Genomic DNA, 27,500 nt, shown 5'->3' on the forward strand with positions numbered 1-27,500 from the left:
GAGGGAGAGAGGAAAGAGAGAACGATGAAGACAGAGAAAAAGAGAGAGGGAGAGAGGAAAGAGAGAACGATGAAGACAGAGAAAAAGAGAGAGGGAGAGAGGAAAGAGAGAACGATGAAGACAGAGAAAAAGAGAGGAGGGAGAGAGGAAAGAGAGAGCGATGAAGACAGAGAAAGAGGGAGAGAGGAAATAGAGAATGATGAAGACAGAGAAAGAGAGAGGAAAGAGAGAACGATGAAGACAGAGAAAAAGAGAGAGGGAGAGAGGAAAGAGAACGATGAAGACAGAGAAAAAGAGAGAGGGAGAGAGGAAAGAGAGAGCGATGAAGACAGAGAAAAAGACAGAGGAGGGAGAGAGATATATGTATGTTTTGTCGTCTGATTGCTCCCTGATGACAGCTTGACGTTTCGACATTTGGTTTTGTATTAAAACTATGAATGAATGTGGACGTGTGTTTCCATTCTTGATATGCAGCAGTCAATTACAGAAGTGTAAATATGCAACGCAACGTTTACCGAGAAGCAGACATATTGCCTGTTTCTATTGTCATATGCTGTTTCTGATATTGTGTTATAATGACCATGGGGAGGGACAGCGACCTCTGACTACCCTCACTGTTGTTTCTGATATTGTGTTATAATGACCATGGGGAGGGACAGCGACCTCTGACTACCCTCACTGTTGTTTCTGATATTGTGTTATAATGACCATGGGGAGGGACAGCGACCTCTGACTACCCTCACTGTTGTTTCTGTCTGTCTGTACATCTACCTGTCTGCCCGTCTCTCCGTCTGCCTGTCCGTCTGTCTGCCTGTCTGCCCGTCTGTCTACCTGTCTGTCTGTACATCTGCCTGTCTGTCTTTCTGCCTGTCTTCCCGTCTGTCTGCCTGTCTGTCTGCCCATCTGTCTACCTGTCTTTCTGTCTACCTGTCTGCCTGTCTACCTGTCTTTCTGTTTGCCTGCCTGTCTGTCTACCTGTCTTTCTGTCTGCCTGTCTGCCTGTCTGTCTACCTGTCTTTCTGTCTGCCTGTATCCCCATCTGTCTACCTGTCTGCCTGTCTACCTGTCTTTCTGTTTGCCTGCCTGTCTGTCTACCTGTCTTTCTGTTTGCCTGCCTGTCTGTCTACCTGTCTTTCTGTCTGCCTGTCTGCCTGTCTGTCTACCTGTCTTTCTGCCTGTCTGCCTGTCTGCCTGTAGGGTATGATCAGGAGAGACAGAGATGAGGTTTCATCAGTTGACCATGGAGTACCAGGCTCTTCAGAGAGCCTATGCACTTCTACAGGAGCAGGTGGGGGGCACGTTTGATGCAGAGAAAGAAGTCAAGGTAAGAGGTGCTCCATCATGATGCCATTATCAAAACCTGTATTTCATTCACTGGGCAGTAATGTATTTCAGACCCCTAGTCCACTGGAAGTATTGTCCTAGAGTCGTATTCACCTGTCCTTCGTAAGTAGGACTCCTCCAAGGCCTGAATCAGCCCAGACATTCACATGACTCATGCATTGACGTCTGTGAGAGAAAATGTGAGTTAAGCACGCAAGTCTCAAACTAAAATGCTGCCCTAGAGACTGAACCAGGTAGAGACTGAACCAGGTAGAGCCAGAATGCTGCCATAGAGACTGAACCAGGTAGAGACTGAATGCTGCCATAGAGACTGAACCAGGTAGAGACTGAATGTTGTCATAGAGACAGAACCAGGTAGAGACATAATGCTGACATAGAGACTGAACCAGGTAAAGTCTGAACCAGGTAGAGACTGAACCAGGTAGAGACTGAACCAGGTAGAGACTGAACCAGGTAGAGACTGAACAAGGTAGAGACTGAACAAGGTAGAGACTGAACCAGGTAGATCCAGAATGCTGCCATAGAGACTGAACCAGCTAGCGACTGAACCAGGTAGAGACAGAATGCTGCCATAGAGACTGAACCAGGTAGAGACTGAACCAGGTAGAGACAGAATGCTGCCATAGAGACTGAACCAGGTAGAGACTGAACCAGGTAGAGACAGAATGCAGCCATAGAGACTGAACCAGGTAGAGACTGAACCAGGTAGAGACTGAACCAGGTAGAGACTGAACCAGGTAGAGACTGAACCAGGTAGAGACTGAACAAGGTAGAGACTGAACCAGGTAGATCCAGAATGCTGCCATAGAGACTGAACCAGGTAGCGACTGAACCAGGTAGAGACAGAATGCTGCCATAGAGACTGAACCAGGTAGAGACTGAACCAGGTAGAGACAGAATGCTGCCATAGAGACTGAACCAGGTAGAGACTGAACCAGGTAGAGACAGAATGCAGCCATAGAGACTGAACCAGGTAGAGACTGAACCAGGTAGAGACAGAATGCTGCCATAGAGACTGAACCAGGTAGAGACTGAACCAGGTAGAGACAGAATGCTGCCATAGAGACTGAACCAGGTAGAGACTGAATGCTGCCATAGAGACTGAACCAGGTAGAGACTGAATGTTGTCATAGAGACAGAACCAGGTAGAGACATAATGCTGACATAGAGACTGAACCAGGTAAAGTCTGAACCAGGTAGAGACTGAACCAGGTAGAGACTGAACCAGGTAGAGACTGAACCAGGCAGAGACTGAACAAGGTAGAGACTGAACAAGGTAGAGACTGAACAAGGTAGATCCAGAATGCTGCCATAGAGACTGAACCAGGTAGCGACTGAACCAGGTAGAGACAGAATGCTGCCATAGAGACTGAACCAGGTAGAGACTGAACCAGGTAGAGACAGAATGCTGCCATAGAGACTGAACCAGGTAGAGACTGAACCAGGTAGAGACAGAATGCAGCCATAGAGACTGAACCAGGTAGAGACTGAACCAGGTAGAGACTGAACCAGGTAGAGACTGAACCAGGTAGAGACTGAACAAGGTAGAGACTGAACAAGGTAGAGACTGAACCAGGTAGATCCAGAATGCTGCCATAGAGACTGAACCAGGTAGCGACTGAACCAGGTAGAGACAGAATGCTGCCATAGAGACTGAACCAGGTAGAGACTGAACCAGGTAGAGACAGAATGCTGCCATAGAGACTGAACCAGGTAGAGACTGAACCAGGTAGAGACAGAATGCAGCCATAGAGACTGAACCAGGTAGAGACTGAACCAGGTAGAGACAGAATGCTGCCATAGAGACTGAACCAGGTAGAGACTGAACCAGGTAGAGACAGAATGCTGCCATAGAGACTGAACCAGGTAGAGACTGAACCAGGTAGAGACAGAATGCTGCCATAGAGACTGAACCAGGTAGAGACTGAACCAGGTAGAGACAGAATGCTGCCATAGAGACTGAAACAGGTAGAGAAACATATTCTACTAGCATTTATTATCATTGTATATAACCAGTGAATGTTGTTCTCTTCACTCCACAGACAAGAGAACAGTTGCAAGCAGAGCTTATTCTCTACCAAACCAGAATACAGGACCTGGAGTGTGTTCTGTCCCAGCAAGGACAGGTGACTGGATTACACGCGCACACACACACACGCGCGCACACGCACACGCGCGCGCGCGCACGCACGCACGCACGCACGCACGCACGCACACACACACACACACACACACACACACACACACAGTTCTTTGTCACTGATTTCCTGTGTGTTTGTAGGATATGAAGTGGATCGAGGAGAAACAAGCCCTGTATCAAAGAAATCAAGAACTTATAGAGAAGGTATAACACTATTATCCATGATATTTACCTGAAGTGATATGTCACACGTAATCCAGGTGTGATTGGGAACATGTGATCACATTTCCCCGGTGTATTTCTGTCTCTTAACAGATCAAGCACATGGAAACAGAGGAGTCACGTTTAAAAAACGAATTTCAGGACGCCAGAGACCAAAATGAACTCCTGGAGTTCCGGATCCTTGAACTTGAAGTAAGAGCACGGCCATTTGATCCCTCACAACAACTGCTTTCTCGGGCGCCGCCCCCTAGCCCCATCCTCTTTCTCGGGTGCCGCCCCCTAGCCCCATCCTCTTTCTCGGGCGCCGCCCTCTAGCCCCATCCTCTTTCTCGGGCGCCGCCCCCTAGCCCCATCCTCTTTCTCGGGCGCCGCCTCCTAGCCCCATCCTCTTTCTCGGGCGCCGCCTCCAAGCTTCATCCTCTCCAATCTCTATCAGGTTTCACTGGACCTTGTAAACGATTGGAAAGAAAAATGTTTAATCTTAATGATATTCACGTTTTTGGAAATGTATTGTCAGTTTTAGCTGTACTCGTACATACTTTAGCTAATGAAAGAGTTGCAGGCTAGTTTTACATGCCCCTGGTCTCCAAGATGGGACATCTAGTAATAATGTCATCTATCACCATCCAGGAGAGGGAGAGGAGATCTCCAGGAATCAACTTCCACGACATCCACTTCTGTGAAGGCATCAGTCCACTGCAGGTGTACTGTGAGGCCGAGGGAGTCACAGTGAGTCTATAATAATAATATCATATATATATATATATATATATATATATATATATATATATATATATATATATATATATATATATATATATATATATATATATATATATATAATACTTCTGTGAAGGCATCAGTCCACTGCAGGTGTACTGTGAGGCCGAGGGAGTCACATTGAGTCTTTATCTATTATAATAATATAATATAAAAGGTGCTAGGGGGTAGAGGCTAGGAGCTAGGGGCTAGGAGAGTGTCTAGGGGCCTCAAATTCAAATCTTGACCTCAAAGCCAGTTCCACTGCATTTCTTCATTGTTCCCTTCTAATCTGGGCCTGATTTAGACCTGGGACACCAGGTGGGTGATATTAATGATCAGGGCCTGATTTAGACCTGGGACACCAGATGGGTGATATTAATGATCAGGGCCTGATTTAGACCTGGGACACCAGGTGGGGTGATATTAATGATCAGGGCCTGATTTAGACCTGGGACACCAGGTGGGGTGATATTAATGATCAGGGCCTGATTTAAACCTGGGACACCAGGTGGGGTGATATTAATGATCAGGGCCTGATTTAGACCTGGGACACCAGGTGGGTGATATTAATGATCAGGGCCTGATTTAGACCTGGGACACCAGATGGGTGATATTAATGATCAGGGCCTGATTTAGACCTGGGACACCAGGTGGGTGATATTAATGATCAGGGCCTGATTTAGACCTGGGACACCAGGTGGGGTGATATTAATGATCAGGGCCGGATTTAGACCTGGGACACCAGGTGGGGTGATATTAATGATCAGGTAGAACAGACAACCAGTAGTTGTCCTCGTAGGGTCAGAGTTGAATACCCTTGGTCTAGGGGGAGTGTTAAGGAGTTGATTTGGAGTTTAACTTGATGTTCTTGTCTCTTCTCCTTGGCAGGACATCATCATCACAGAGCTAATGAAAAAGCTAGATATACTGGGGGATAATGCCGTAAGTGTATGTTCATTTCCTATCTACATGTATGTACATGTATGTCTGCCTGCAGTAGGATCCGCTCCAACCTCACTGGACTCATTGCTCTGTCTATCTGTCTCCTCTGTGTTGATGGATCTGCTGTCTGCTTGATACTGAGTGTCTCAGTGTTGATGGATCTGATGTCTGCTTGATACTGAGTGTCTGAGTGTTGTGTTCTCTTTATGTGCCATGTACCACCCAGAACCTATCCAATGAGGAGCAGGTGGTGGCCATTCACGCCAGGACCGTCTTAACGCTAGCAGAGAGGGTAGTTATATTCTCAGCAACTTACATTTCAAAAGGCTGTTTAAATCTTTGTTTGTTTGAATGCCAGCCTTGTCTTTGAATCCCTGTCGTACAGTAGGCTTTGCATCATTGAGTCAATGAGATAAAATAATGTTTTATTCCCAGCTGAATATCCCAGTTTATGATCTTCTCCTTTCAGTGGCTTGAGAATATAGAGGTCACCAAAACAGCTTTAGCACAGAAAAGGATGGACATTGAAAGTGAGAAGGTAAATGGCTGATCTATATTTTATTTTTTAACCCTTCTCATTTAGCATGTTGCTCAAGTTGTTTAAAATGTTGCTGATGCATGGAAGTACGTGTTATATGCTTAAAAGTGCATTGGCAACTGGCAATATATTGTAGCCCGACCTACAGTATTTAACAGACATCTTATATGAATGAATGAATTAACAAATTAATGAATGAAGGAAATAATGAATTATCAAATGAATAAATGAATTAAAAAAAATATGAATTAAAGAAATTAATGAATGAATGAATAAACAAACAAACAAATGAATGAATAAATAAATGAATTAATGAATGAATTAACAAACAAACAAATGAATGAATGAATGAATGAATGAATGAATGATTTTGTATGAATCTTCAGTTGGAGTTGGCTGGGATGATCAGGTTGTGTTGTGTGTTATTTGCAGCATGTGTTCAGTAAACAGAAAGGCTATCTGGATGAGGAGTTGGACTACAGGAAACAGTCTATGGCTCAGGCTCACAAGGTGAGACATTTCAAATGGACCCAAATGTTCCAGGAAAAAAACTTGCCTTTGTAAAACTAACAATCGCGCTCTGGATAAGAACATCCGTGCTTCTACACCTGCATTGCTTCCTGTTTGGGGGTTTTAGGCTGGGTTCCTGTACAGCACTTTGTGACATCAGCTGATGTAAGAAGGGCTTTATAAATACATTTGATTGATATCTGCTAAATGACTAAAGTGAAAATATACAATGAGTGCACAAAACATTAAGAACACCTTCCTAATATTGAGTTGCACCCCCTTTTTGTCCTCATGACAGACTCGGTTCATCGGGGCAAGGTGTCAGAAGCCTTCCCCAGGGATGCTGGCCCAATGCTTCCCATAGTTGGCTAGTTGGCTAGATGTCCTTTGGGTCGGTGGACCATTCTTGATACACATGAAAAACCCAGCAGCATTGTAGTTCTTGACTCAAACCGGTGCGCCTGGCACCTACTACCATACCCCGTTCAAAGGCACTTAAATCTTTTGTCTTGCTTAAATCAATTGAGACATGGATTGTGTATGGCACACATACATAATCCATGTCTCAATTGTCTCAAGGCTTAAATCCTTGTTTAACCTGTCTCCTCCCCTTCATCTACACTGATTGAAGTGGATTTAACAATTGACATCAATAAGGGATCATATCTTTCACCTGGATTCACCTGGTCAGTCTGTGTCATGGAAAGAGCAGGTGTTCTTAATGTTTTATATACTCAGTGTATACGTTTTTATGGAAAACATTGAGCCAGTGGATCACATTGTCCACCCTACTGACTAGCTGCAGCTGTGCCCTCTTGTGGTCGTTAGGTGTAACACCAATGACCTTGCCACTCTCCTTCTTTCCCTCCCTCCCTCCCTCCCTCCCTCCCTCCCTCCCTCCCATCGCTCCCTCCCTCCCTCCCTCCATCCCTCATCCCTCCCTCCAACCATCCCTCCCTCCCTCCCTCCAGAGGATCTTGGAGCTAGAGGCAATGCTGTTTGATACCCTGCAACAGGATGCGGGGGCCAAGATGTCAGAGATGCTGTCGGACGACGAGAGGGAGACGCTGCGTCGGGCGGTGGAGCAGTGGAAGAGAGGAGTCATGATGGAGCTAAGAGAGAGGGACTCACAGATCCTCAGGGAGAGAATGGACATGCTACAGCACTCACAGCAGGTGAGAGGATGGAGCTGGTAGAGGATGGAGCTGGTACTGGTAGAGGATGGAGCTGGTAGAGGATGGAGCTGGTACTGGTAGAGGATGGAGCTGGTACTGGTAGAGGATGGAGCTGGTACTGGTAGAGGATGGAGCTGGTACTGGTAGAGGATGGAGCTGGTAGAGGATGGAGCTGGTACTGGTAGAGGATGGAGCTGGTAGTGGTAGAGGATGGAGCTGGTAGAGGATGGAGCTGGTAGAGGATGGAGCTGGTAAAGGATGGAGCTGGTACTGATAGAGGATGGAGCTGGTAGAGGATGGAGCTGGTACTGATAGAGGATGGAGCTGGTACTGGTAGAGGATGGAGCAGGTACTGATAGAGGATGGAGCTGGTACTGATAGAGGATGGAGCTGGTACTGATAGAGGATGGAGCTGGTACTGATAGAGGATGGAGCTGGTACTGATAGAGGATGGAGCTGGTACTGGTAGAGGATGGAGCTGGTAGAGGATGGAGCTGGTACTGGTAGAGAATGGAGCTGGTACTGGTAGAGAATGGAGCTGGTACTGGTAGAGAATGGAGCTGGTACTGGTAGAGGATGGAGCTGGTAGAGGATGGAGCTGGTACTGATAGAGGATGGAGCTGGTACTGATAGAGGATGGAGCTGGTAGAGGATGGAGCTGGTACTGATAGAGGATGGAGCTGGTACTGATAGAGGATGGAGCTGGTACTGGTAGAGGATGGAGCAGGTACTGATAGAGGATGGAGCTGGTACTGATAGAGGATGGAGCTGGTACTGATAGAGGATGGAGCTGGTACTGATAGAGGATGGAGCTGGTACTGATAGAGGATGGAGCTGGTACTGGTAGAGGATGGAGCTGGTAGAGGATGGAGCTGGTACTGATAGAGGATGGAGCTGGTAGAGGATGGAGCTGGTACAGCACACAGCAGGTGAGAGAAGAAACAGCTATCACTGTATTTACAGCCAGTAAAACAATGGACCATTACTGCTGAGTCTATTTAATACCAGGCAGAACAGGGACAATATTGTTACTGTGCCTATCTACAGTATACTGCAGGTAATGAGACTATGTCTATCTACAGTATAACACCTACCGGTCTAAAGGAGGTGAGAGAAAGGACCATTACTTGTGGGTCTTATTACCCAGGAGATTATTCTTCCTTAGCTACCCTACAGTCCATTCCCCAGGGAGATTCTTCTTCCTCAGCTACCCTACAGTCCATTCCCCAGGGAGATTCTTCTTCCTCAGCTACCCTACAGTCCATTCCCCAGGGAGATTCTTCTTCCTCAGCTACCCTACAGCACATTCCCCTGGGAGATTCTCCTTCCTCAGCTACCCTACAGTCCATTCCCCAGGGAGTTTCTTCTTCCTTAGCTACCCTACAGCACATTCCCCTGTGAGATTCTCCTTCCTCAGCTACCCTACAGTCCATTCCCCAGGGAGATTCTCCTTCCTCAGCTACCCTACAGTACATTCCCCAGGGATATTCTTCTTCCTTAGCTACCCTACAGTACATTCCCCTGGGAGACTCTCCTTCCTCAGCTACCCTACAGTACATTCCCCAGGGAGATTCTTCTTCCTTAGCTACCCTACAGCACATTCCCCTGGGAGATTCTCCTTCCTCAGCTACCCTACAGTCCATTCCCCAGGGAGATTCTCCTTCCTCAGCTACCCTACAGTACATTCCCCAGGGAGATTATTATTCCTTAGCTACCCTACAGCACATTCCCCTGGGAGATTCTCCTTCCTCAGCTACCCTACAGTCCATTCCCCAGGAGATTCTCCTTCCTCAGCTACCCTACAGCACATTCCCCTGGGAGATTCTCCTTCCTCAGCTACCCTACAGTACATTCCCCAGGGAGATTCTCCTTCCTCAGCTACCCTACAGTACATTCCCCAGGGAGATTCTCCTTCCTCAGCTACCCTACAGCACATTCCCCAGGAGACTCTTCTTCCTCAGCTATCCTACAGCACATTCCCCTGGGATATTCTCCTTCCTCAGCTACCCTACAGTCCATTCCCCAGGGAGATTCTTCTTCCTTAACTACCCTACAGCACATTCCCCTGGGAGATTCTCCTTCCTCAGCTACCCTACAGTACATTCCCCAGGGAGATTCTCCTTCCTCAGCTACCCTACAGTACATTCCCCAGGGAGATTCTTCTTCCTTAGCTACCCTACAGCACATTCCCCTGGGAGATTCTCCTTCCTCAGCTACCCTACAGTCCATTCCCCAGGGAGATTCTCCTTCCTCAGCTACCCTACAGTACATTCCCCAGGGAGATTCTTCTTCCTTAGCTACCCTACAGCACATTCCCCTGTGAGATTCTCCTTCCTCAGCTACCCTACAGTCCATTCCCCAGGAGATTCTCCTTCCTCAGCTACCCTACAGTACATTCCCCAGGAGATTCTCCCTCCTCAGCTACCCTACAGTCCATTCCCCAGGAGATTCTCCTTCCTCAGCTACCCTACAGCACATTCCCCTGGGAGATTCTTCTTCCTCAGCTACCCTACAGTCCATTCCCCAGGAGATTCTCCTTCCTCAGCTACCCTACAGTACATTCCCCAGGGAGATTCTCCTTCCTCAGCTACCCTACAGTACATTCCCCAGTGAGATCCTTCTCCCTCAGCTACCCTACAGCACATTCGCCAGGGAGATTCTCCTTCCTCAGCTACCCTACAGTCCATTACCCAGGGAGATTCTCCTTCCTCAGCTACCCTACAGTCCATTCCCAGGGAGATTCTCCTTCCTCAGCTACCCTACAGTCCATCCCCCAGGGAGATTCTCCTTCCTCAGCTACCCTACAGCACATTCCCCTGGGAGATTCTCCTTCCTCAGCTACCCTACAGTCCATTCCCCAGGAGATTCTCCTTCCTCAGCTACCCTACAGTACATTCCCCAGGGAGATTCTCCTTCCTCAGCTACCCTACAGTATATTCCCCAGGGAGATCCTTCTCCCTCAGCTACCCTACAATCCATTCCCCAGAGAGATTCTCCTTCCTCAGCTACCCTACAGTCCATTCCCAGGGAGATTCTCCTTCCTCAGCTATCCTACAGCACATTCCCCTGGGATATTCTCCTTCCTCAGCTACCCTACAGTCCATTCCCCAGGGAGATTCTTCTTCCTTAACTACCCTACAGCACATTCCCCTGGGAGATTCTCCTTCCTCAGCTACCCTACAGTACATTCCCCAGGGAGATTCTTCTTCCTTAGCTACCCTACAGTCCATTCCCCAGGGAGATTCTCCTTCCTCAGCTACCCTACAGCACATTCCCTGGGAGATTCTCCTTCCTCAGCTACCCTACAGTCCATTCCCCAGGGAGATTCTCCTTCCTCAGCTACCCTACAGTACATTCCCCAGGGAGATTCTTCTTCCTTAGCTACCCTACAGCACATTCCCCTGTGAGATTCTCCTTCCTCAGCTACCCTACAGTCCATTCCCCAGGAGATTCTCCTTCCTCAGCTACCCTACAGTACATTCCCCAGGAGATTCTCCTTCCTCAGCTACCTACAGTCCATTCCCCAGGAGATTCTCCTTCCTCAGCTACCCTACAGCACATTCCCCAGGGAGATTCTCCTTCCTCAGCTACCCTACAGTACATTCCCCAGTGAGATCCTTCTCCCTCAGCTACCCTACAGCACATTCCCCAGTGAGATCCTTCTCCCTCAGCTACCCTACAGCACATTACCCAGGGAGATTCTCCTTCCTCAGCTACCCTACAGTCCATTACCCAGGGAGATTCTCCTTCCTCAGCTACCCTACAGTCCATTCCCAGGGAGATTCTCCTTCCTCAGCTACCCTACAGTCCATCCCCCAGGGAGATTCTCCTTCCTCAGCTACCCTACAGCACATTCCCCTGGGAGATTCTCCTTCCTCAGCTACCCTACAGTCCATTCCCCAGGAGATTCTCCTTCCTCAGCTACCCTACAGTACATTCCCCAGGGAGATTCTCCTTCCTCAGCTACCCTACAGTACATTCCCCAGTGAGATCCTTCTCCCTCAGCTACCCTACAGCACATTCCCCAGGGAGATTCTCCTTCCTCAGCTACCCTACAGTCCATTACCCAGGGAGATTCTCCTTCCTCAGCTACCCTACAGTCCATTCCCAGGGAGATTCTCCTTCCTCAGCTACCCTACAGTACATTCCCCAGGGAGATTCTCCTTCCTCAGCTACCCTACAGTACATTCCCCAGGGAGATTCTCCTTCCTCAGCTACCCTACAGTCCATTACCCAGGGAGATTCTCCTTCCTCAGCTACCCTACAGTCCATTCCCAGGGAGATTCTCCTTCCTCAGCTACCCTACAGTCCATCCCCCAGGGAGATTCTCCTTCCTCAGCTACCATACAGCACATTCCCCTGGGAGATTCTCCTTCCTCAGCCACCCTACAGTCCATTCCCCAGGAGATCCTTCTCCCTCAGCTACCCTACAGCACATTCCCCAGGGAGATTCTCCTTCCTCAGCTACCCTACAGTCCATTACCCAGGGAGATTCTCCTTCCTCAGCTACCCTACAGTCCATTCCCAGGGAGATTCTCCTTCCTCAGCTACCCTACAGTCCATCCCCCAGGGAGATTCTCCTTCCTCAGCTACCCTACAGTCCATTCCCCAGGGAGATTCTCCTTCCTCAGCTACCCTACAGTACATTCCCCAGGGAGATTCTCCTTCCTCAGCTACCCTACAGTCCATCCCCCAGGGAGATTCTCCTTCCTCAGCTACCCTACAGTACATTCCCCAGGGAGATTCTCCTTCCTCAGCTACCCTACAGTCCATTCCCCAGGGAGAGTCTCCTTCCTCAGCTACCCTACAGTCCATTCCCCAGGGAGATTCTCCTTCCTCAGCTACCCTACAGTACATTCCCCAGGGAGATTCTCCTTCCTCAGCTACCCTACAGTCCATTCCCCAGGGAGATTCTCCTTCCTCAGCTACCCTACAGTCCATTCCCCAGGGAGATTCTCCTTCCTCAGCTACCCTACAGTACATTCCCCAGGGAGATTCTCCTTCCTCAGCTACCCTACAGTCCATTCCCCAGGGAGATTCTCCTTCCTCAGCTACAGTATAGCAATGTTAAACATTTCTCTAATCTGATTTGACTTGTTCTCCACCTTATTGTTCCTCCTGTTTTTCATGTCCAGAGAATCAAAGAGCTGGAGGAATGGATAGCAGCTCAGAAAAGACAGATAAAGGAACTAGAAGAAAAGGTACATCCGGGTCAAATGGTCCCTTTGAAGACAGTGACACTGTGTTGTATCGTTCAATTTATTTAGATGGAATCTGACTTGGAGTATAAATGCTACAAATTGCTGTTTTTTTTCCTCTGTCTGGCAAAAAAAAATGACTCCTTTCTCTCCATTCTCTTCTTTTCAATTCGTTCAGTTTTTATTTTTATTTTTGTTTTTTTCTTTAGCCTTCATTCTTTGGTCATAGTTCTCCAGGGAAGCCAGAGCAAGTATGTATTTTTAAAAAAAAAGCTAAATGTCTGTTTTATTTCGCTATTCAAATAATAAATGAGGCTATATATATACTGTGCATGATATCATATTTTCCTTTCAGTTCACAGGTTTCCAGATTGTCTTGTACATTGTGTTCAAGAGGACAGGATTTGGAATCCAAGATGGCTCCCAGTGTCCTGAAAGTCTTTTCGGAGACTTCTTCACACGAGAAACCAGTCAACTATGCTGCAACACTGACTTTAGATAGAATTCTATCACCATGTTTTTTTTTTTAAAGGACAAAAAAAACGTTTTTTTTATTTTTTATTTTTTACTTCAGTAACCTTTTTAAACCTGACTGCTGTCCCTCGTTAGTGATGATGATGATGATGACGTCTCGATGGAACACTCTATGGAAGAGTTCCTCTCTATGGATGAAGACTTCAGTGGAATTGAAGAACTCTTAATAAAGGGGAGTGTTTTGTGTCTTCTTTTCCCTGCTGAGCAGGTGGTGCTCTGGTCGCTTCCCTTTGGAAGCATGAAGAAGAAGAAGAAGAGTTTGATTGATTGATTGAAAAACGAACTGTAGTGAAGTCAGGCGGTACTCCTGCTCGGGGCTTGAACCTGGATCTTTTCTGTTCAACCCAACACTTTAGCCAAGAGATCCAAAACCTCTTGACGAGGTCACTAGGTGTTGGGTTATGTTAAGCGACGGTGAAGTGAGACATTTTTACCTTAGCTCTTAACATTCACACACACTCCACTGAAGCTGGGCGTTTCCTAAAATGGACACCATACCACTGTTTACACTATCTGACCACGCTGTTATTACACTCACAGGGAGCTAGTCACAGAAAGAGAGCCCATCCCCGAACTTTAAAATGGTGAAAGCCTTCAGTGATGCTGCCCATAGTAAAACTGGCTTTGTGGCCAGTGTGCCCTCTATCTATCTCTGTGGCCTCAGCCCTTCCCCTGTCTAGTCCAGACATGCTGTGGGACTCATTAACTCCTCAAATCTCAGTGTTTGAAATGAAACCAGAAGCCAAACTGTGGTATTATTACACATCACGTATTTTTCTATGTATGAAAAAAGGCAAAGATTTTAAAATACATTTCTCAACAGAGGAATAAATAAAATGCTAAATTAGATTTTTTTTTTTTTTGTTGATGAAGAATGAAGGAGCTTTCAATGATTTTAGAATTTTTTCATTTGATCAGATTTATGTAAATCTGATCTTCCCCCTTGGTGCTTGGGAGAGAGTGGGTTTGTTTCAGATGGGGATCTTGGTTAGTTCTGTTATGTCCTGATGGAGAGGGTGGGTTAGTTCTGTTATGTCCTGATGGAGAGGGTGGGTTAGTTCTGTTATGTCCTGATGGTGAGGGTGGGTTAGTTCTGTTATGTCCTGATGGAGAGGGTGGGTTAGTTCTGTTATGTCCTGATGGAGAGGGTGGGTTAGTTCTGTTATGTCCTGATGCAGAGGGTGGGTTAGTTCTGCTATGTCCTGATGGAGAGGGTGGGTTAGTTCTGTTATGTCCTGATGGAGAGGGTGGGTTAGTTCTGTTATGTCCTGATGGAGAGGGTGGGTTAGTTCTGTTATGTCCTGATGGAGAGGGTGGGTTAGTTCTGTTATGTCCTGATGCAGAGGGTGGGTTAGTTCTGTTATGTCCTGATGGAGAGGGTGGGTTAGTTCTGTTATGTCCTGATGGAGAGGGTGGGTTAGTTCTGTTATGTCCTGATGGAGAGGGTGGGTTAGTTCTGTTATGTCCTGATGCAGAGGGTGGGTTAGTTCTGTTATGTCCTGATGGAGAGGGTGGGTTAGTTCTGTTATGTCCTGATGGAGAGGGTGGGTTAGTTCTGTTATGTCCTGATGGAGAGGGTGGGTTAGTTCTGTTATGTCCTGATGGAGAGGGTGGGTTGGTTCTGTTATGTCCTGATGGAGAAGGTGTGTTTGTTTTAGATACGGGACCTTGGTTAGTTATGTTATGTCCTGATGGAGAGGGTGTGTTTGTTTTAGATAGGGGACCTTGGTTAGTTCTGTTATGTCCTGATGGAGACAAATACCTCCCATTGAGTCTTCATGACTCCATGTTAAAGCAGATTGTGTATGAAAGATGTATTTTATGCATTATGTTGCCATTAAATGGGATCAAGCCCCGTTTTTATGGACTACTGCACCTTCATAACCAAGCACACACACACCCACAGGAACACAAAGCATGCACGCACACACACACACACATACACACACACACACAGACACACACACACACACACACACACACACACACCCACAGGAACACAACGCAACGCACGCACACACACAGCATCAAACACACACACACAGAAGACTTGAAATGATAAACGCTGGACGTCACCAGCCATATCTGAATACTAGGATAGATGACATCTCTTCTGAAACCAAATAAGGAAAAGTCTCCACCCCAGACAGAGGCACAGGTAAGAATCATATTATATGAATGCTTTATGACACATCTAGAAATGTATTATAATTATCAACCAATGTTGAATATTGTTTTATCTTTTGATATATATTTTTTATATATATATATATATATATGCAAGTGTTATTGGTTGGTTGATTAAAGTTGAATGTGTAAAGTGAATTGAGGCTCAGTTGTCTGTGCAGAATTTCAACAGCAGAGGGCGCTACACCACAGAAAATGTTTCAAATCAAATCAAATCAAATTTTATTTGTCACATACACATGGTTAGCAGATGTTAATGCGAGTGTAGCGAAATGCTTGTGCTTCTAGTTCCGACAATGCAGCAATAACCAACAAGTAATCTAACTAACAATTCCAAAACTACTGTCTTGTACACAGTGTGAGGGGATAAAGAATATGTACATAAGGATATATGAATGAGTGATGGTACAGAGCAGCATAGGCAGATACAGTAGATGGTATCGAGTACAGTATATACATATGAGATGAGTATGTAAACAAAGTGGCATAGTTAAAGTGGCTAGTGATACATGTATTACATAAGGATACAGTCGATGATATAGAGTACAGTATATACGTATGCATATGAGATGAATAATGTAGGGTAAGTAACATTATATAAGGTAGCATTGTTTAAAGTGGCTAGTGATATATTTACATCATTTCCCATCAATTCCCATTATTAAAGTGGCTGGAGTTGAGTCAGTGTCAGTGTGTTGGCAGCAGCCACTCAATGTTAGTGGTGGCTGTTTAACAGTCTGATAGCCTTGAGATAGAAGCTGTTTTTCAGTCTCTCGGTCCCAGCTTTGATGCACCTGTACTGACCTCGCCTTCTGGATGATAGCGGGGTGAACAGGCAGTGGCTCGGGTGGTTGATGTCCTTGATGATCTTTATGGCCTTCCTGTGACATCGGGTGGTGTAGGTGTCCTGGAGGGCAGGTAGTTTGCCCCCGGTGATGCGTTGTGCAGACCTCACTACCCTCTGGAGAGCCTTACGGTTGAGGGCGGAGCAGTTGCCGTACCAGGCGGTGATACAGCCCGCCAGGATGCTCTCGATTGTGCATCTGTAGAAGTTTGTGAGTGCTTTTGGTGACAAGCCAAATTTCTTCAGCCTCCTGAGGTTGAAGAGGCGCTGCTGCGCCTTCTTCACAATGCTGTCTGTGTGAGTGGACCAATTCAGTTTGTCTGTGATGTGTATGCCGAGGAACTTAAAACTTGCTACCCTCTCCACTACTGTTCCATCGATGTGGATAGGGGGGTGTTCCCTCTGCTGTTTCCTGAAGTCCACAATCATCTCCTTAGTTTTGTTGACGTTGAGTGTGAGGTTATTTTCCTGACACCCCACTCCGAGGGCCCTCACCTCCTCCCTGTAGGCCGTCTCGTCGTTGTTGGTAATCAAGCCTACCACTGTTGTGTCGTCCGCAAACTTGATGATTGAGTTGGAGGCGTGCGTGGCCACGCAGTCGTGGGTGAACAGGGAGTACAGGAGAGGGCTCAGAACGCACCCTTGTGGGGCCCCAGTGTTGAGGATCAGCGGGGAGGAGATGTTGTTGCCTACCCTCACCACCTGGGGGCGGCCCGTCAGGAAGTCCAGTACCCAGTTGCACAGGGGGGGGTCGAGACCCAGGGTCTCGAGCTTGATGACGAGCTTGGAGGGTACTATGGTGTTGAATGCCGAGCTGTAGTCAATGAACAGCATTCTCACATAGGTATTCCTCTTGTCCAGATGGGTTAGGGCAGTGTGCAGTGTGGTTGAGATTGCATCGTCTGTGGACCTATTTGGGCGGTAAGCAAATTGGAGTGGGTCTAGGGTGTCAGGTAGGGTGGAGGTGATATGGTCCTTGACTAGTCTCTCAAAGCACTTCATGATGACGGAAGTGAGTGCTACGGGGCGGTAGTCGTTTAGCTCAGTTACCTTAGCTTTCTTGGGAACAGGAACAATGGTGGCCCTCTTGAAGCATGTGGGAACAGCAGACTGGTATAGGGATTGATTGAATATGTCCGTAAACACACCGGCCAGCTGGTCTGCGCATGCTCTGAGGGCGCGGCTGGGGATGCCGTCTGGGCCTGCAGCCTTGCGAGGGTTAACACGTTTAAATGTCTTACTCACCTCGGCTGCAGTGAAGGAGAGACCGCAAGTTTTCGTTGCAGGCCGTGTCAGTGGCACTGTATTGTCCTCAAAGCGGGCAAAAAAGTTATTTAGTCTGCCTGGGAGCAGGACATCCTGGTCCGTGACTGGGCTGGATTTCTTCCTGTAGTCCGTGATTGACTGTAGACCCTGCCACATGCCTCTTGTGTCTGAGCCGTTGAATTGAGATTCTACTTTGTCTCTGTACTGACGCTTAGCTTGTTTGATAGCCTTGCGGAGGGAATAGCTGCACTGTTTGTATTCGGTCATGTTACCAGACACCTTGCCCTGATTAAAAGCAGTGGTTCGCGCTTTCAGTTTCACACGAATGCTGCCATCAATCCACGGTTTCTGGTTAGGGAATGTTTTAATCGTTGCTATGGGAACGACATCTTCAACGCACGTTCTAATGAACTCGCACACCGAATCAGCGTATTCGTCAATGTTGTTGTCTGACGCAATACGAAACATGTCCCAGTCCACGTGATGGAAGCAGTCTTGGAGTGTGGAGTCAGCTTGGTCGGACCAGCGTTGGACAGACCTCAGCGTGGGAGCCTCTTGTTTTAGTTTCTGTCTGTAGGCAGGGATCAACAAAATGGAGTCGTGGTCAGCTTTTCCGAAAGGGGGGCGGGGCAGGGCCTTATATGCGTCGCGGAAGTTAGAGTAACAATGATCCAAGGTCTTTCCACCCCTGGTTGCGCAATCGATATGCTGATAAAATTTGGGGAGTCTTGTTTTCAGATTAGCCTTGTTAAAATCCCCAGCTACAATGAATGTAGCCTCCGGATAAATGGTTTCCAGTTTGCAAAGAGTCAAATAAAGTTCATTCAGAGCCAACGATGTGTCTGCTTGGGGGGGGATATATACGGCTGTGATTATAATCGAAGAGAATTCTCTTGGTAGATAATGCGGTCTACATTTGATTGTGAGGAATTCTAAATCAGGTGAACAGAAGGATTTGAGTTCCTGTATGTTTCTTTCATCACACCATGTCACGTTAGTCATAAGGCATACGCCCCCGCCCCTCTTTTTACCAGAAAGATGTTTCTGCGCGATGCGTGGAGAAACCTGTTGGCTGCACCGCTTCGGATAGCGTCTCTCCAGTAAGCCACGTTTCCGTGAAGCAAAGAACGTTACAGTCTCTGATGTCCCTCTGGAATGCTACCCTTGCTCGGATTTCATCAACCTTGTTGTCAAGAGACTGGACATTGGCAAGAAGAATGCTAGGGAATGGTGCACGGTGTGCCCGTCTCCGGAGTCTGACCAGAAGACCGCCTCGTTTCCCTCTTTTTCGGAGTCGTTTTTTTGGGTCGCTGCATGGGATCCACTCCGTTGTCCTGTTTGTAAGGCAGAGCACAGGATCCGCGTCGCGAAAAGCGTATTCTTGGTCGTACTGATGGTGAGTTGACGCTGATCTTATATTCAGTAGTTCTTCTCGACTGTATGTGATGAAACCTAAGATGACCTGGGGTACTAATGTAAGAAATAACACGTAAAAAAACAAAAAACTGCATAGTTTCCTAGGAACGCGAAGCGAGGCGGCCATCTCTGTCGGCGCCGGAAGTGCAGAATTTCAACAGCAGAGGGCGCTACACCACAGAAAATGTTTGCCATAGACATGGCTGTTTCAATGCGTTAGTCTATTCCTATTGGGAACACATACAATGTGGCCTTCAGCGCTCTACTCTGGATCGTTCCAATCTGGTTTGCTAAGGGTGAGCTAAATGTACGCTGAACCTTCAAATACCTGAAATACTGGATATTTAAGCACAAAAGCGTAAAAAATTCTCCATGCCACTCTTGGATATGATTATTAGAAGGATGTAAAGTTCAATCCAAAACCATACACAAAAGGGGATTCATTTCGGATCGGATCGTTCTACAGTTGTAGAAAAGCAGAAGCTTCAAGCTGGAATCCTTAATGGTGAAACTGTGATATGACGTCATTGCAACGCGCATCAGAACACCATGTTGCGCCATGCTCCTCCCCTCCGCTTCATCAACAAAACAGAAACAATAACGACAGCGGTGGGGCGGACAGTGGAGCTGTTTCCCCTAGTGTAGATTCCTTATTTAACAGTGGTGCTGTTTCCCCTAGTGTAGATTCCTTATTTAACAGTGGTGCTGTTTCCCCTAGTGTAGATTCCTTATTTAACAGTGGTGCTGTTTCCCTAGTGTAGATTCCTTATTTAACAGTGGTGCTGTTTCCCCTAGTGTAGATTCCTTATTTAACAGTGGTGCTGTTTCCCCTAGTGTAGATTCCTTATTTAACAGTGGTGCTGTTTCCCCTAGTGTGGATTCCTTATTTAACAGTGGTGCTGTTTCCCCTAGTGTGGATTCCTTATTTAACAGTGGTGCTGTTTACCTATGTTTCCCATGTTTAAGTGGTGCTGTTTCCACTAGTGTAGATTCCATGTTTAAGTGGTGCTGTTTTTCCTAGTTTAGATTGCATCTCTATACCCTGATGAAGACAGCTTGTCTGGCGAAACGTTGGATATCAGGTTATTAAATTATTACATCTGAGCTCCTAAAGTGTGCGGCTCTCCACTTTAATTTTTCAACAGATTCCATCTTTAATAACAGGCAGTCCGCGGCATAGTGGGATGGAATCCACAGCCCTAACACAGTATGACCTCTGTGAGAGAATCCACAGCCCTAACACAGTATGACCTCTGTGAGAGAATCCACAGTCCTAACACAGTATAACCTCTGTGAGAGAATCGACAGTCCTAACACAGTATAACCTCTGTGAGAGAATCGACAGTCCTAACACAGTATGACATCTAATATGAGAGAATCCACCACCCTAACACAGTATGTCCTCTAATAGGAGAGAAGCTAGTGGCGAGGAGGAGGAGGAGTAGAGAGAGGTGGAGGAATGTTTTTGTTAAATGTAGGTCTCTGCCATAGGGCATCTCAGAAACATGCAGACTCTCTCAGCCACACTGTGACCACACATGCCCTAATGTCTAAGACTAATACGCAGTTACCCCACAGCCATGCCTGCTCTCTGTGATGTCTAAGACATGGAAGTGTGTGTGTGTGTGTGTGTGTGTGGGGGGGGGGGGGGGGGGGCTTTTTTGTGTGTACTGCTTGCCTTTTTTGTTAGCTGTTGAGTCTGTGTCTACATGACTCTAACCCTCACCTTAGATGTTTGAGTAGTTAGGTTGTTTACACGGGAATGTTAATGATCAAATATGTTTGAATGTTGTATGTCAGGGAAAGGCATCTTTGACGGGGGTGAAGCCACACATGTTTATATCAGGACAAATGAACAACGGGAAGCTACAGAAGCTAAATGCCCATAAATGTTTACTGCTTTTAGACCTGTCCACAAATGAATATAGTTGCTTCAGAGTTCGTTTTGATATTTTAACCTGCGTGTCCTGATCGTGTCTGTTGTGGATGGACAAAATCAACATGCGCGCGATGGCGCACGCCGGCTAGTCTGCATGTTAGACTTAATTTGCCTCAATTCCACACTTTGCCATGGGAAATAGAGAAAATGTTACATCTTAAATCTTAAAGCAACTTTGCTGCAATTTTACATTGTTTCCCATGGCGCATTGAGAAGATTTAACAATTGTATAACTAATGTCATGCAATTCCACTAATTTTGCAGAGAAAAATGTTTGCAGGTTTTTTTAAATATAATATCTGAGTGACTAACAAAATCAATGGTCGGTTATTTGACCATGATTACTAGAAGTTTAGATAGTCTAGCCAGCTAACTTAGTCTGTCATGTAAAACCAGTCATCCAGCGGGTGCCACGGGCAAAACACAACCGCATTCAGCGTTAAGTGATCTGAGTGAGCATTCAAGTGTGTAGGCTAACTACACCCCCCCCCCCCGCCGCCCCCCCCCCCTCCCCACATTCTCAGACATTTGTGAATTATTATTCAACAAATGACAGTATGTCATCGTTTCCATTACAGTAATTAGCGTCTCGGCGTGGAAGTTGAAGAATCCCGATTGGATTTCACTGATGGCGATGAACCCATATCAACATTTCATGCCGATGAGAACAAGACCTCCCGTAGTTCCCCTGGTCGCCTGTCATATCTTTCTCCCAGTAAGAGTATTGTACTGTGGTTATTTCAGGACCACGCCCCTGTGGACAGCTCTTCTAGTCACTTGACTAACCAAGTCCTCTGCTATAGTAGGGCTACTTAAAAGGGGAATTAACTCCTAGGTTTTACTTGGGACAACTTTGGATATTTTTCACAAACGTTTTAATTTCTTTCTTTCTGAGAATAAGAATAGTTATTGGCCATGGCAGAGAGGAAACTTCTCCCAAGAGATAGTGACGATGAAGGGTCGTTGCTGTCTAGACTGGGGACAGACAGCCCGAAACCCAGGGTAAAATTCGGCGGCATGTTCTGCAACGTGGAAGGCGCTTATGAGAATAAAACGTTACATTTTGAGTCATACAACAGCAGCCCCCAGTCTGTGAGACGGCACGTTAAGATTAAGAACGAGGAGAAATGCTGGTCGGATACTTTCAGTGACACCGGGAGTGTGAGTAACTTCTCGTCGGTCAGCGAGACCAGACCAAGTGGAGACAGAGCAGTTGGGACCGAAACCTGCTCCTCCCGGAGTCAAATCGTTTACCAGACTGGACCTGGACACAACCGTGAGCACAATGGAAAACGGGAGGTAAATTTCACACCTCACAGATTTATTTTCCCCAGCTGAAGATATGTTATATTGTGCGGTGCCTGAATTGACAACATGTCAAAAGTCAATTTACAAATCAAATATTTTTTCCTCTCCGTGTTTTGAACGTATATCTTTATGGAGGAAATTAACCTAACACAATCTAATTGATATGTAATTAATTGATCAAGTATAGCCCAGGCAATGTTTAGGGTATTCTAAGCTAGATCAATGTTTAGCCTATAGGAGCTGTCCCAATGGGCATGGTACTGAAATGACCATTATTCTGCCCATTGGTTGCCCATGGCCTAAAGAAAGAGATCTCACATTTGTATCTGTGATTTCAACACCTGGCTACTCCCACTGGTAACAGGCTCCGAGTTTTATCAAGAACACGAGTTTTAAGTGGCCACTAAATTATTGTGGTTGTGTAGGGCAAAAGCCTGCCAGGATGCCTGCCTAGCCCCTATTAGCGGTAGGATGTGTGATGCCAGCCATTAGCTGGTAGGATGTGTGATGCCAGCCATTAGCCGGTAGGATGTGATGTGTCTGGAATATTAAACGAGCAGATGGTGCGCGAGGCAGCCGGATGTATTGTTGAAGGGAGGGCTCTGACTGGTGCGCGACAGCACTAACAAAGTAATAGTAACCTAGAACATATTGTTTCTATTATTTTTGTCGGTATATTCCTATATTCACACGATCTGACCAGTAGGATAGTGTAAGTTAGACTACAGAATTTGGCTCCGACGACGGATTTTATTAAAGCGAGGAAATAGGCTACCAAGCGGTGATAAATCCGTTTCTCGTATTCTTTGAAACGTCGGGAATCAAAGCTCTGCCTCCCAGTGAACCGCTACACCGGCCGGCATGTCTTACCAAGGCAAGAAGAACATTCCCCGTTTGTCGGTAGGCACTCCTCGTTCATCGGTAGGTATATACGTTTTGTCGGTAGGCACTCCTCGTTCATCGGTAGGTATATACGTTTTGTCGGTAGGCACTCCTCGTTCATCGGTAGGCACTCCTCGTTCATCGGTAGGTATACGTTTTGTCGGTAGGCACTCCTCGTTCATCGGTAGGTATATACGTTTGTCGCCCCACACACCGGTATTATTTATCGATGCGGAGGAATAAAGGTAAAAAAAAAATAAAAAAATTATTTATCGATTGCAACGAGAAAAAGGTAACCTAAATGGTGTGATAAATCGTATTTGAATCATCTTATCATCATACACCCCTCACACGCACGCAACTACCGGCTACTGCTTTAGCCTACAGACTTCACAATGTCAAAGCCCGAACAAGATACTCTCTTGGCATCGAATGTCTGTTCCGTCCTGGTCATGTCATGACGTTTTCTCGCTGCAAATACAAGTAAAACACACAGAGTCTATATAATATAGGTGAACAATAAATTGTAGTGAATTGATCATGGCGGCGCCGGCCGCTATGGACTGATCAGAGGGCTGTCTCGAATTGTCGCATGTCCCCACATTTCAGTCAGTGATTTAATTGAATGGCATGCAGAATCCGGCCAAATAATAGATTTGAATTGCATATAATATCGTCCAATAAATGTTTTCCATTGAAAAGACTCAACAAAGATCTCAAACGTCTCAGAGATGCATTTCTAAGTGCCCACGACAGCCTATATCGTTAACCATCAAACCATGGACATCTTGCAGCCGAAACGGTCTGTCTGAGTCTCCGAGAGCCTCTATGTCTCCTGCTAAAGGTTTCCCCTTGTCGTTAAAATGGGACAGATTCATCCATGCGGAGGAAGGGAGCACACAGTTTTACGCTATAGCAACAGAGACAGGGCGTAGTTAGTGAAGCCACACTGAATCCTATTTTCTTCCGGGCAATTTGACACAGTGGTCTGGCTGATGCAAAGCCTACACAGTACAGGGCCGCTCCTTTAACCAGCATGACCCACATTCTCCTCCTTTGGAATTATTCTCTCCATTTTTGACGAGCAGCAGTTGAATATGAAGCCATTAAAAAGGCTACATGACTAAAATCAATACAGAGATTAAGACTGCCATAATTCCTAACTGTAACCAAAAGACCAGTGTGAGAGAAATGATAACTGTTCCCCGGTTACACTCTTTCTGTATGGGAGGCACTGATGGTAGCTTACTGTCTGTTCTTCTGGGGCCGTGTCTGTCTATCTGCCTGTCGTTCTGTGTCTCTACCTGCCTGCCTGTCTGCATGTAGGCCTGTCTGCCCGTACGCCCATGTGTCTGTCTGTCCGTCTGTCCATCCATCAGTCTGTCTACCAGTCACATTCTAAAAAAAAAAAATCTGCGTTAAAAACAACACAGGGTAAAAACCGGACAGAATACACATGGTATTATTTTTGACCCAGCCAGTTGAGCACTTAGTTGGGTTATTGAGCTATGACCCATTGGGTCAGATCAGAAGACTGGAGGTATGGATTAGTAGGGGGCGTGGCTTTCAGATAGTTATTTTAGGCCACCCGTGAGAGTAAATGTCATTCCGATCATCTGTTCTGTTGTCTTGTCAACACGTATTTAGGTTAAGCATAGACACTTTTGAAGTTTAACGAGACTTACACAAAATGAGTGCCACAGGTGCATATGCAAATCCCAATGTTGGGATAGTTACCACTTCGTTATGATATTTAAATAATCATGTTATTACCTGTATATTAAAATATGCAATGTTCAAAAAATATTGAAGGACATTTTTAATTAGCAGTGTACAAAACATAACATGATGAACAGGAATGACATTTACTCTTTCGGAATGGTCAACAAGACCTATCTGAAAGCCACGCCCCCAATAGGCCATATTTCCTGAAAATAGCATGACAATAAAAACCCATTCGATGGTTAAATTAACCCATGTTTAGGTAATCCAAAGGCATTTGCCTATTAGGGGGGCATGGTTTTCAGAGTTATTTTTGGCCACCCGTAAGAGTAAATGTCATTCTTATTTGTCATGTTGAGTTTGTACACTGCAAATTTAAATTATCCTTCAATATTTTTGCCTATTACTTATTTTATTATAAATTTAATTATGTTATTATTTAAATATTTTAACAAATCTGTAACAAGCCATAGGCACTATAAGGACATCATACTCTTGTGTAAACCTTATTAAAGCCCCAGAAGTGTCAGTGCTCAACATTAACACGTGTTGACAAGACAACAGAACAGATGGACTGGAATGACATTTACTCTCCCAGTGTTCTGATCTGACCCGATGGATCACAGCTCAGTAACCCTGCATCAACAACCCAACCTGGTTCTTCTTAAAGAAAACAATGGGGTTTTTGTGACCCAACTGGCTGAGTCATAATAACCCAATGTGTGTTCTGTCCAATAGTTACCCAAATTGGGGTTGTTTTTATCCCAGATATTTTTTAGAGTGCAATGTTTTTTTGTCAACCAGTAGCAGCAGTAACTCTGAACCTAAACTGTGAAGTCCTAGAGTGTAGCCCTCTGGTGTCCCTCTGGTGTCCTGGCTCTCTGTGGATCTGTCACTTTACATTATGCCTTCACTGTTGTCTTTCCCAACAGGGTCTCTCTGCCCCTAAACTCACTGAGAACCTCTGTCTGTCTGTCTGTCTGTCTGTCTGTCTGTCTGTCTGTCTGTCTGTCTGTCTGTCTGTCTGTCTGTCTGTCTGTCTGTCTGTCTGTCTGTCTGTCTGTCTGTCTGTCTGTCTGTCTGTCTGTCTGTCTGTCTGTCTGTCTGTCTGTCTGTCTGTCTGTCTGTCTGTCTGTCTGTCTGTCTGTCTGTCTGTCTGTCTGTCTGTCTGTCTGTCTGTCTGTCTGTCTGTCTGTCTGTCTGTCTGTCTGTCTGTCTGTGTCTGTCTGTCTGTCTGTCTGTCTGTCTGTCTGTCTGTCTGTCTGTCTGTCTGTCTGTCTGTCTGTCTGTCTGTCTGTCTGTCTGTCTGTCTGTCTGTCTGTCTGTCTGTCTGTCTGTCTGTCTGTCTGTCTGTCTGTCTGTCTGTGTGTGTGTCTGTCTGTGTGTCTGTCTGTCTGTCTGTCTGTCTGTCTGTCTGTCTGTCTGTCTGTCTGTCTGTCTGTCTGTCTGTCTGTCTGTCTGTCTGTCTGTCTGTCTGTCTGTCTGTCTGTCTGTCTGTCTGTCTGTCTGTCTGTCTGTCTGTCTGTCTGTCTGTCTGTCTGTCTGTCTGTCTGTCTGTCTGTCTGTCTGTCTGTCTGTCTGTCTGTCTGTGTGTCTGTGTGTGTGTCTGTGTGTGTCTGTCTGTCTGTCTGTCTGTCTGTCTGTCTGTCTGTCTGTCTGTCTGTCTGTCTGTCTGTCTGTCTGTCTGTCTGTCTGTCTGTCTGTCTGTCTGTCTGTCTGTCTGTCTGTCTGTCTGTCTGTCTGTCTGTCTGTCTGTCTGTCTGTCTGTCTGTCTGTCTGTCTGTCTGTCTGTCTGTCTGTCTGTCTGTCTGTCTGTCTGTCTGTCTGTCTGTCTGTCTGTCTGTCTGTCTGTCTGTCTGTCTGTCTGTCTGTCTGTCTGTCTGTCTGTCTGTCTGTCTGTCTGTCTGTCTGTCTGTCTGTCTGTCTTAACATGGTCTCTCTCCATCTAAACTCACTGAGAACCTCATTGTTAACAGGGTCTCTCTCCATCTAAACTCACTGAGAACCTCATTGTTAACAGGGTCTCTCTCCATCTAAACTCACTGAGAACCTCATTGTTAACAGGGTCCCTCTCCATCTAAACTCACTGAGAACCTCATTGTTAACAGGGTCCCTCTCCATCTAAACTCACTGAGAACCTCATTGTTAACAGGGTCCCTCTCCATCTAAACTCACTGAGAACCTCATTGTTAACAGGGTCTCTCTCCATCCACTGGTAAAGGATCCACCACTGCTAGGTCTATGGATCAGCTAGTTTACATCAGGCCTATATTATAATATTGTATTAGTGCTAACTAAAGTATTGTGCTACTGTTTATACACACTACATTCACTCGCCGTTGACTTTGTCCTATGACTGATGTGATCATAGTGTAAACTGAGTGCATGGTGGCAGTAGCAGTACAAGCTGGTAGAGGAACAGCCTTTAGCGAGGGCATTGTAGTTCCCTCTCCTTGTTTGAGACCCCGTGCCAAGGGAGAGGAGAGAGGGGAGGGGAGAGAGTGACTGGGGCTAGAGCTGGGGGAGAAGGGAGAGGAGAGAGGGGAGGGGAGAGAGTGACTGGGGCTAGAG

The 27,500-nt window shown here is 46.2% G+C and overlaps 2 protein-coding genes across 5 annotated transcripts in view; both read left to right on the top strand.

The window, feature by feature from the left end:
- Window positions 1–1,219: 1,219 nt before the first annotated feature.
- On the top strand, window positions 1,220–13,351 carry LOC139396433 (janus kinase and microtubule-interacting protein 3-like). Its single transcript, XM_071143477.1, has 13 exons — window positions 1,220–1,324; window positions 3,387–3,470; window positions 3,626–3,688; window positions 3,800–3,898; window positions 4,337–4,435; window positions 5,357–5,410; window positions 5,637–5,702; window positions 5,880–5,948; window positions 6,381–6,458; window positions 7,430–7,633; window positions 12,769–12,834; window positions 13,041–13,082; window positions 13,187–13,351. Exons 1-13 carry the CDS (start codon window positions 1,220–1,222, stop codon window positions 13,331–13,333), a joined length of 1,176 nt encoding a protein of 391 aa, XP_070999578.1. The 3' UTR covers window positions 13,334–13,351.
- Window positions 13,352–21,843: 8,492 nt separating this feature from the next.
- Window positions 21,844–27,500, top strand: part of LOC139396431 (dihydropyrimidinase-related protein 2-like) — a 33,853-nt gene continuing 28,196 nt past the window's right edge. For 3 of the 4 annotated variants that reach the window (XM_071143472.1, XM_071143471.1, XM_071143473.1), the window contains exon 1: window positions 21,844–22,316. In XM_071143472.1, the coding sequence (XP_070999573.1) occupies window positions 21,933–22,316 (384 nt within the window). In that variant the 5' untranslated portion in view covers window positions 21,844–21,932. Of the gene's footprint in view, window positions 22,317–22,933; window positions 23,247–27,500 lie in introns of those variants that run through there. The other variant, XM_071143474.1, reaches the window with a different exon arrangement.

The sequence above is a fragment of the Oncorhynchus clarkii genome, unplaced genomic scaffold, assembly GCF_045791955.1.
Source record: "Oncorhynchus clarkii lewisi isolate Uvic-CL-2024 unplaced genomic scaffold, UVic_Ocla_1.0 unplaced_contig_13012_pilon_pilon, whole genome shotgun sequence".
Taxonomy (NCBI): domain Eukaryota; kingdom Metazoa; phylum Chordata; class Actinopteri; order Salmoniformes; family Salmonidae; genus Oncorhynchus; species Oncorhynchus clarkii.

Bases quoted from the DNA above. Each gene is read 5' to 3' on its own strand.
- LOC139396433 (XM_071143477.1), top strand. From the start codon at position 1,220: ATGAGGTTTCATCAGTTGACCATGGAGTACCAGGCTCTTCAGAGAGCC. The intron at 1,325-3,386 runs GTAAGAGGTGCT...TTCACTCCACAG, and splicing joins ATGCAGAGAAAGAAGTCAAG to ACAAGAGAACAGTTGCAAGC. The intron at 3,471-3,625 runs GTGACTGGATTA...GTGTGTTTGTAG, and splicing joins TTCTGTCCCAGCAAGGACAG to GATATGAAGTGGATCGAGGA.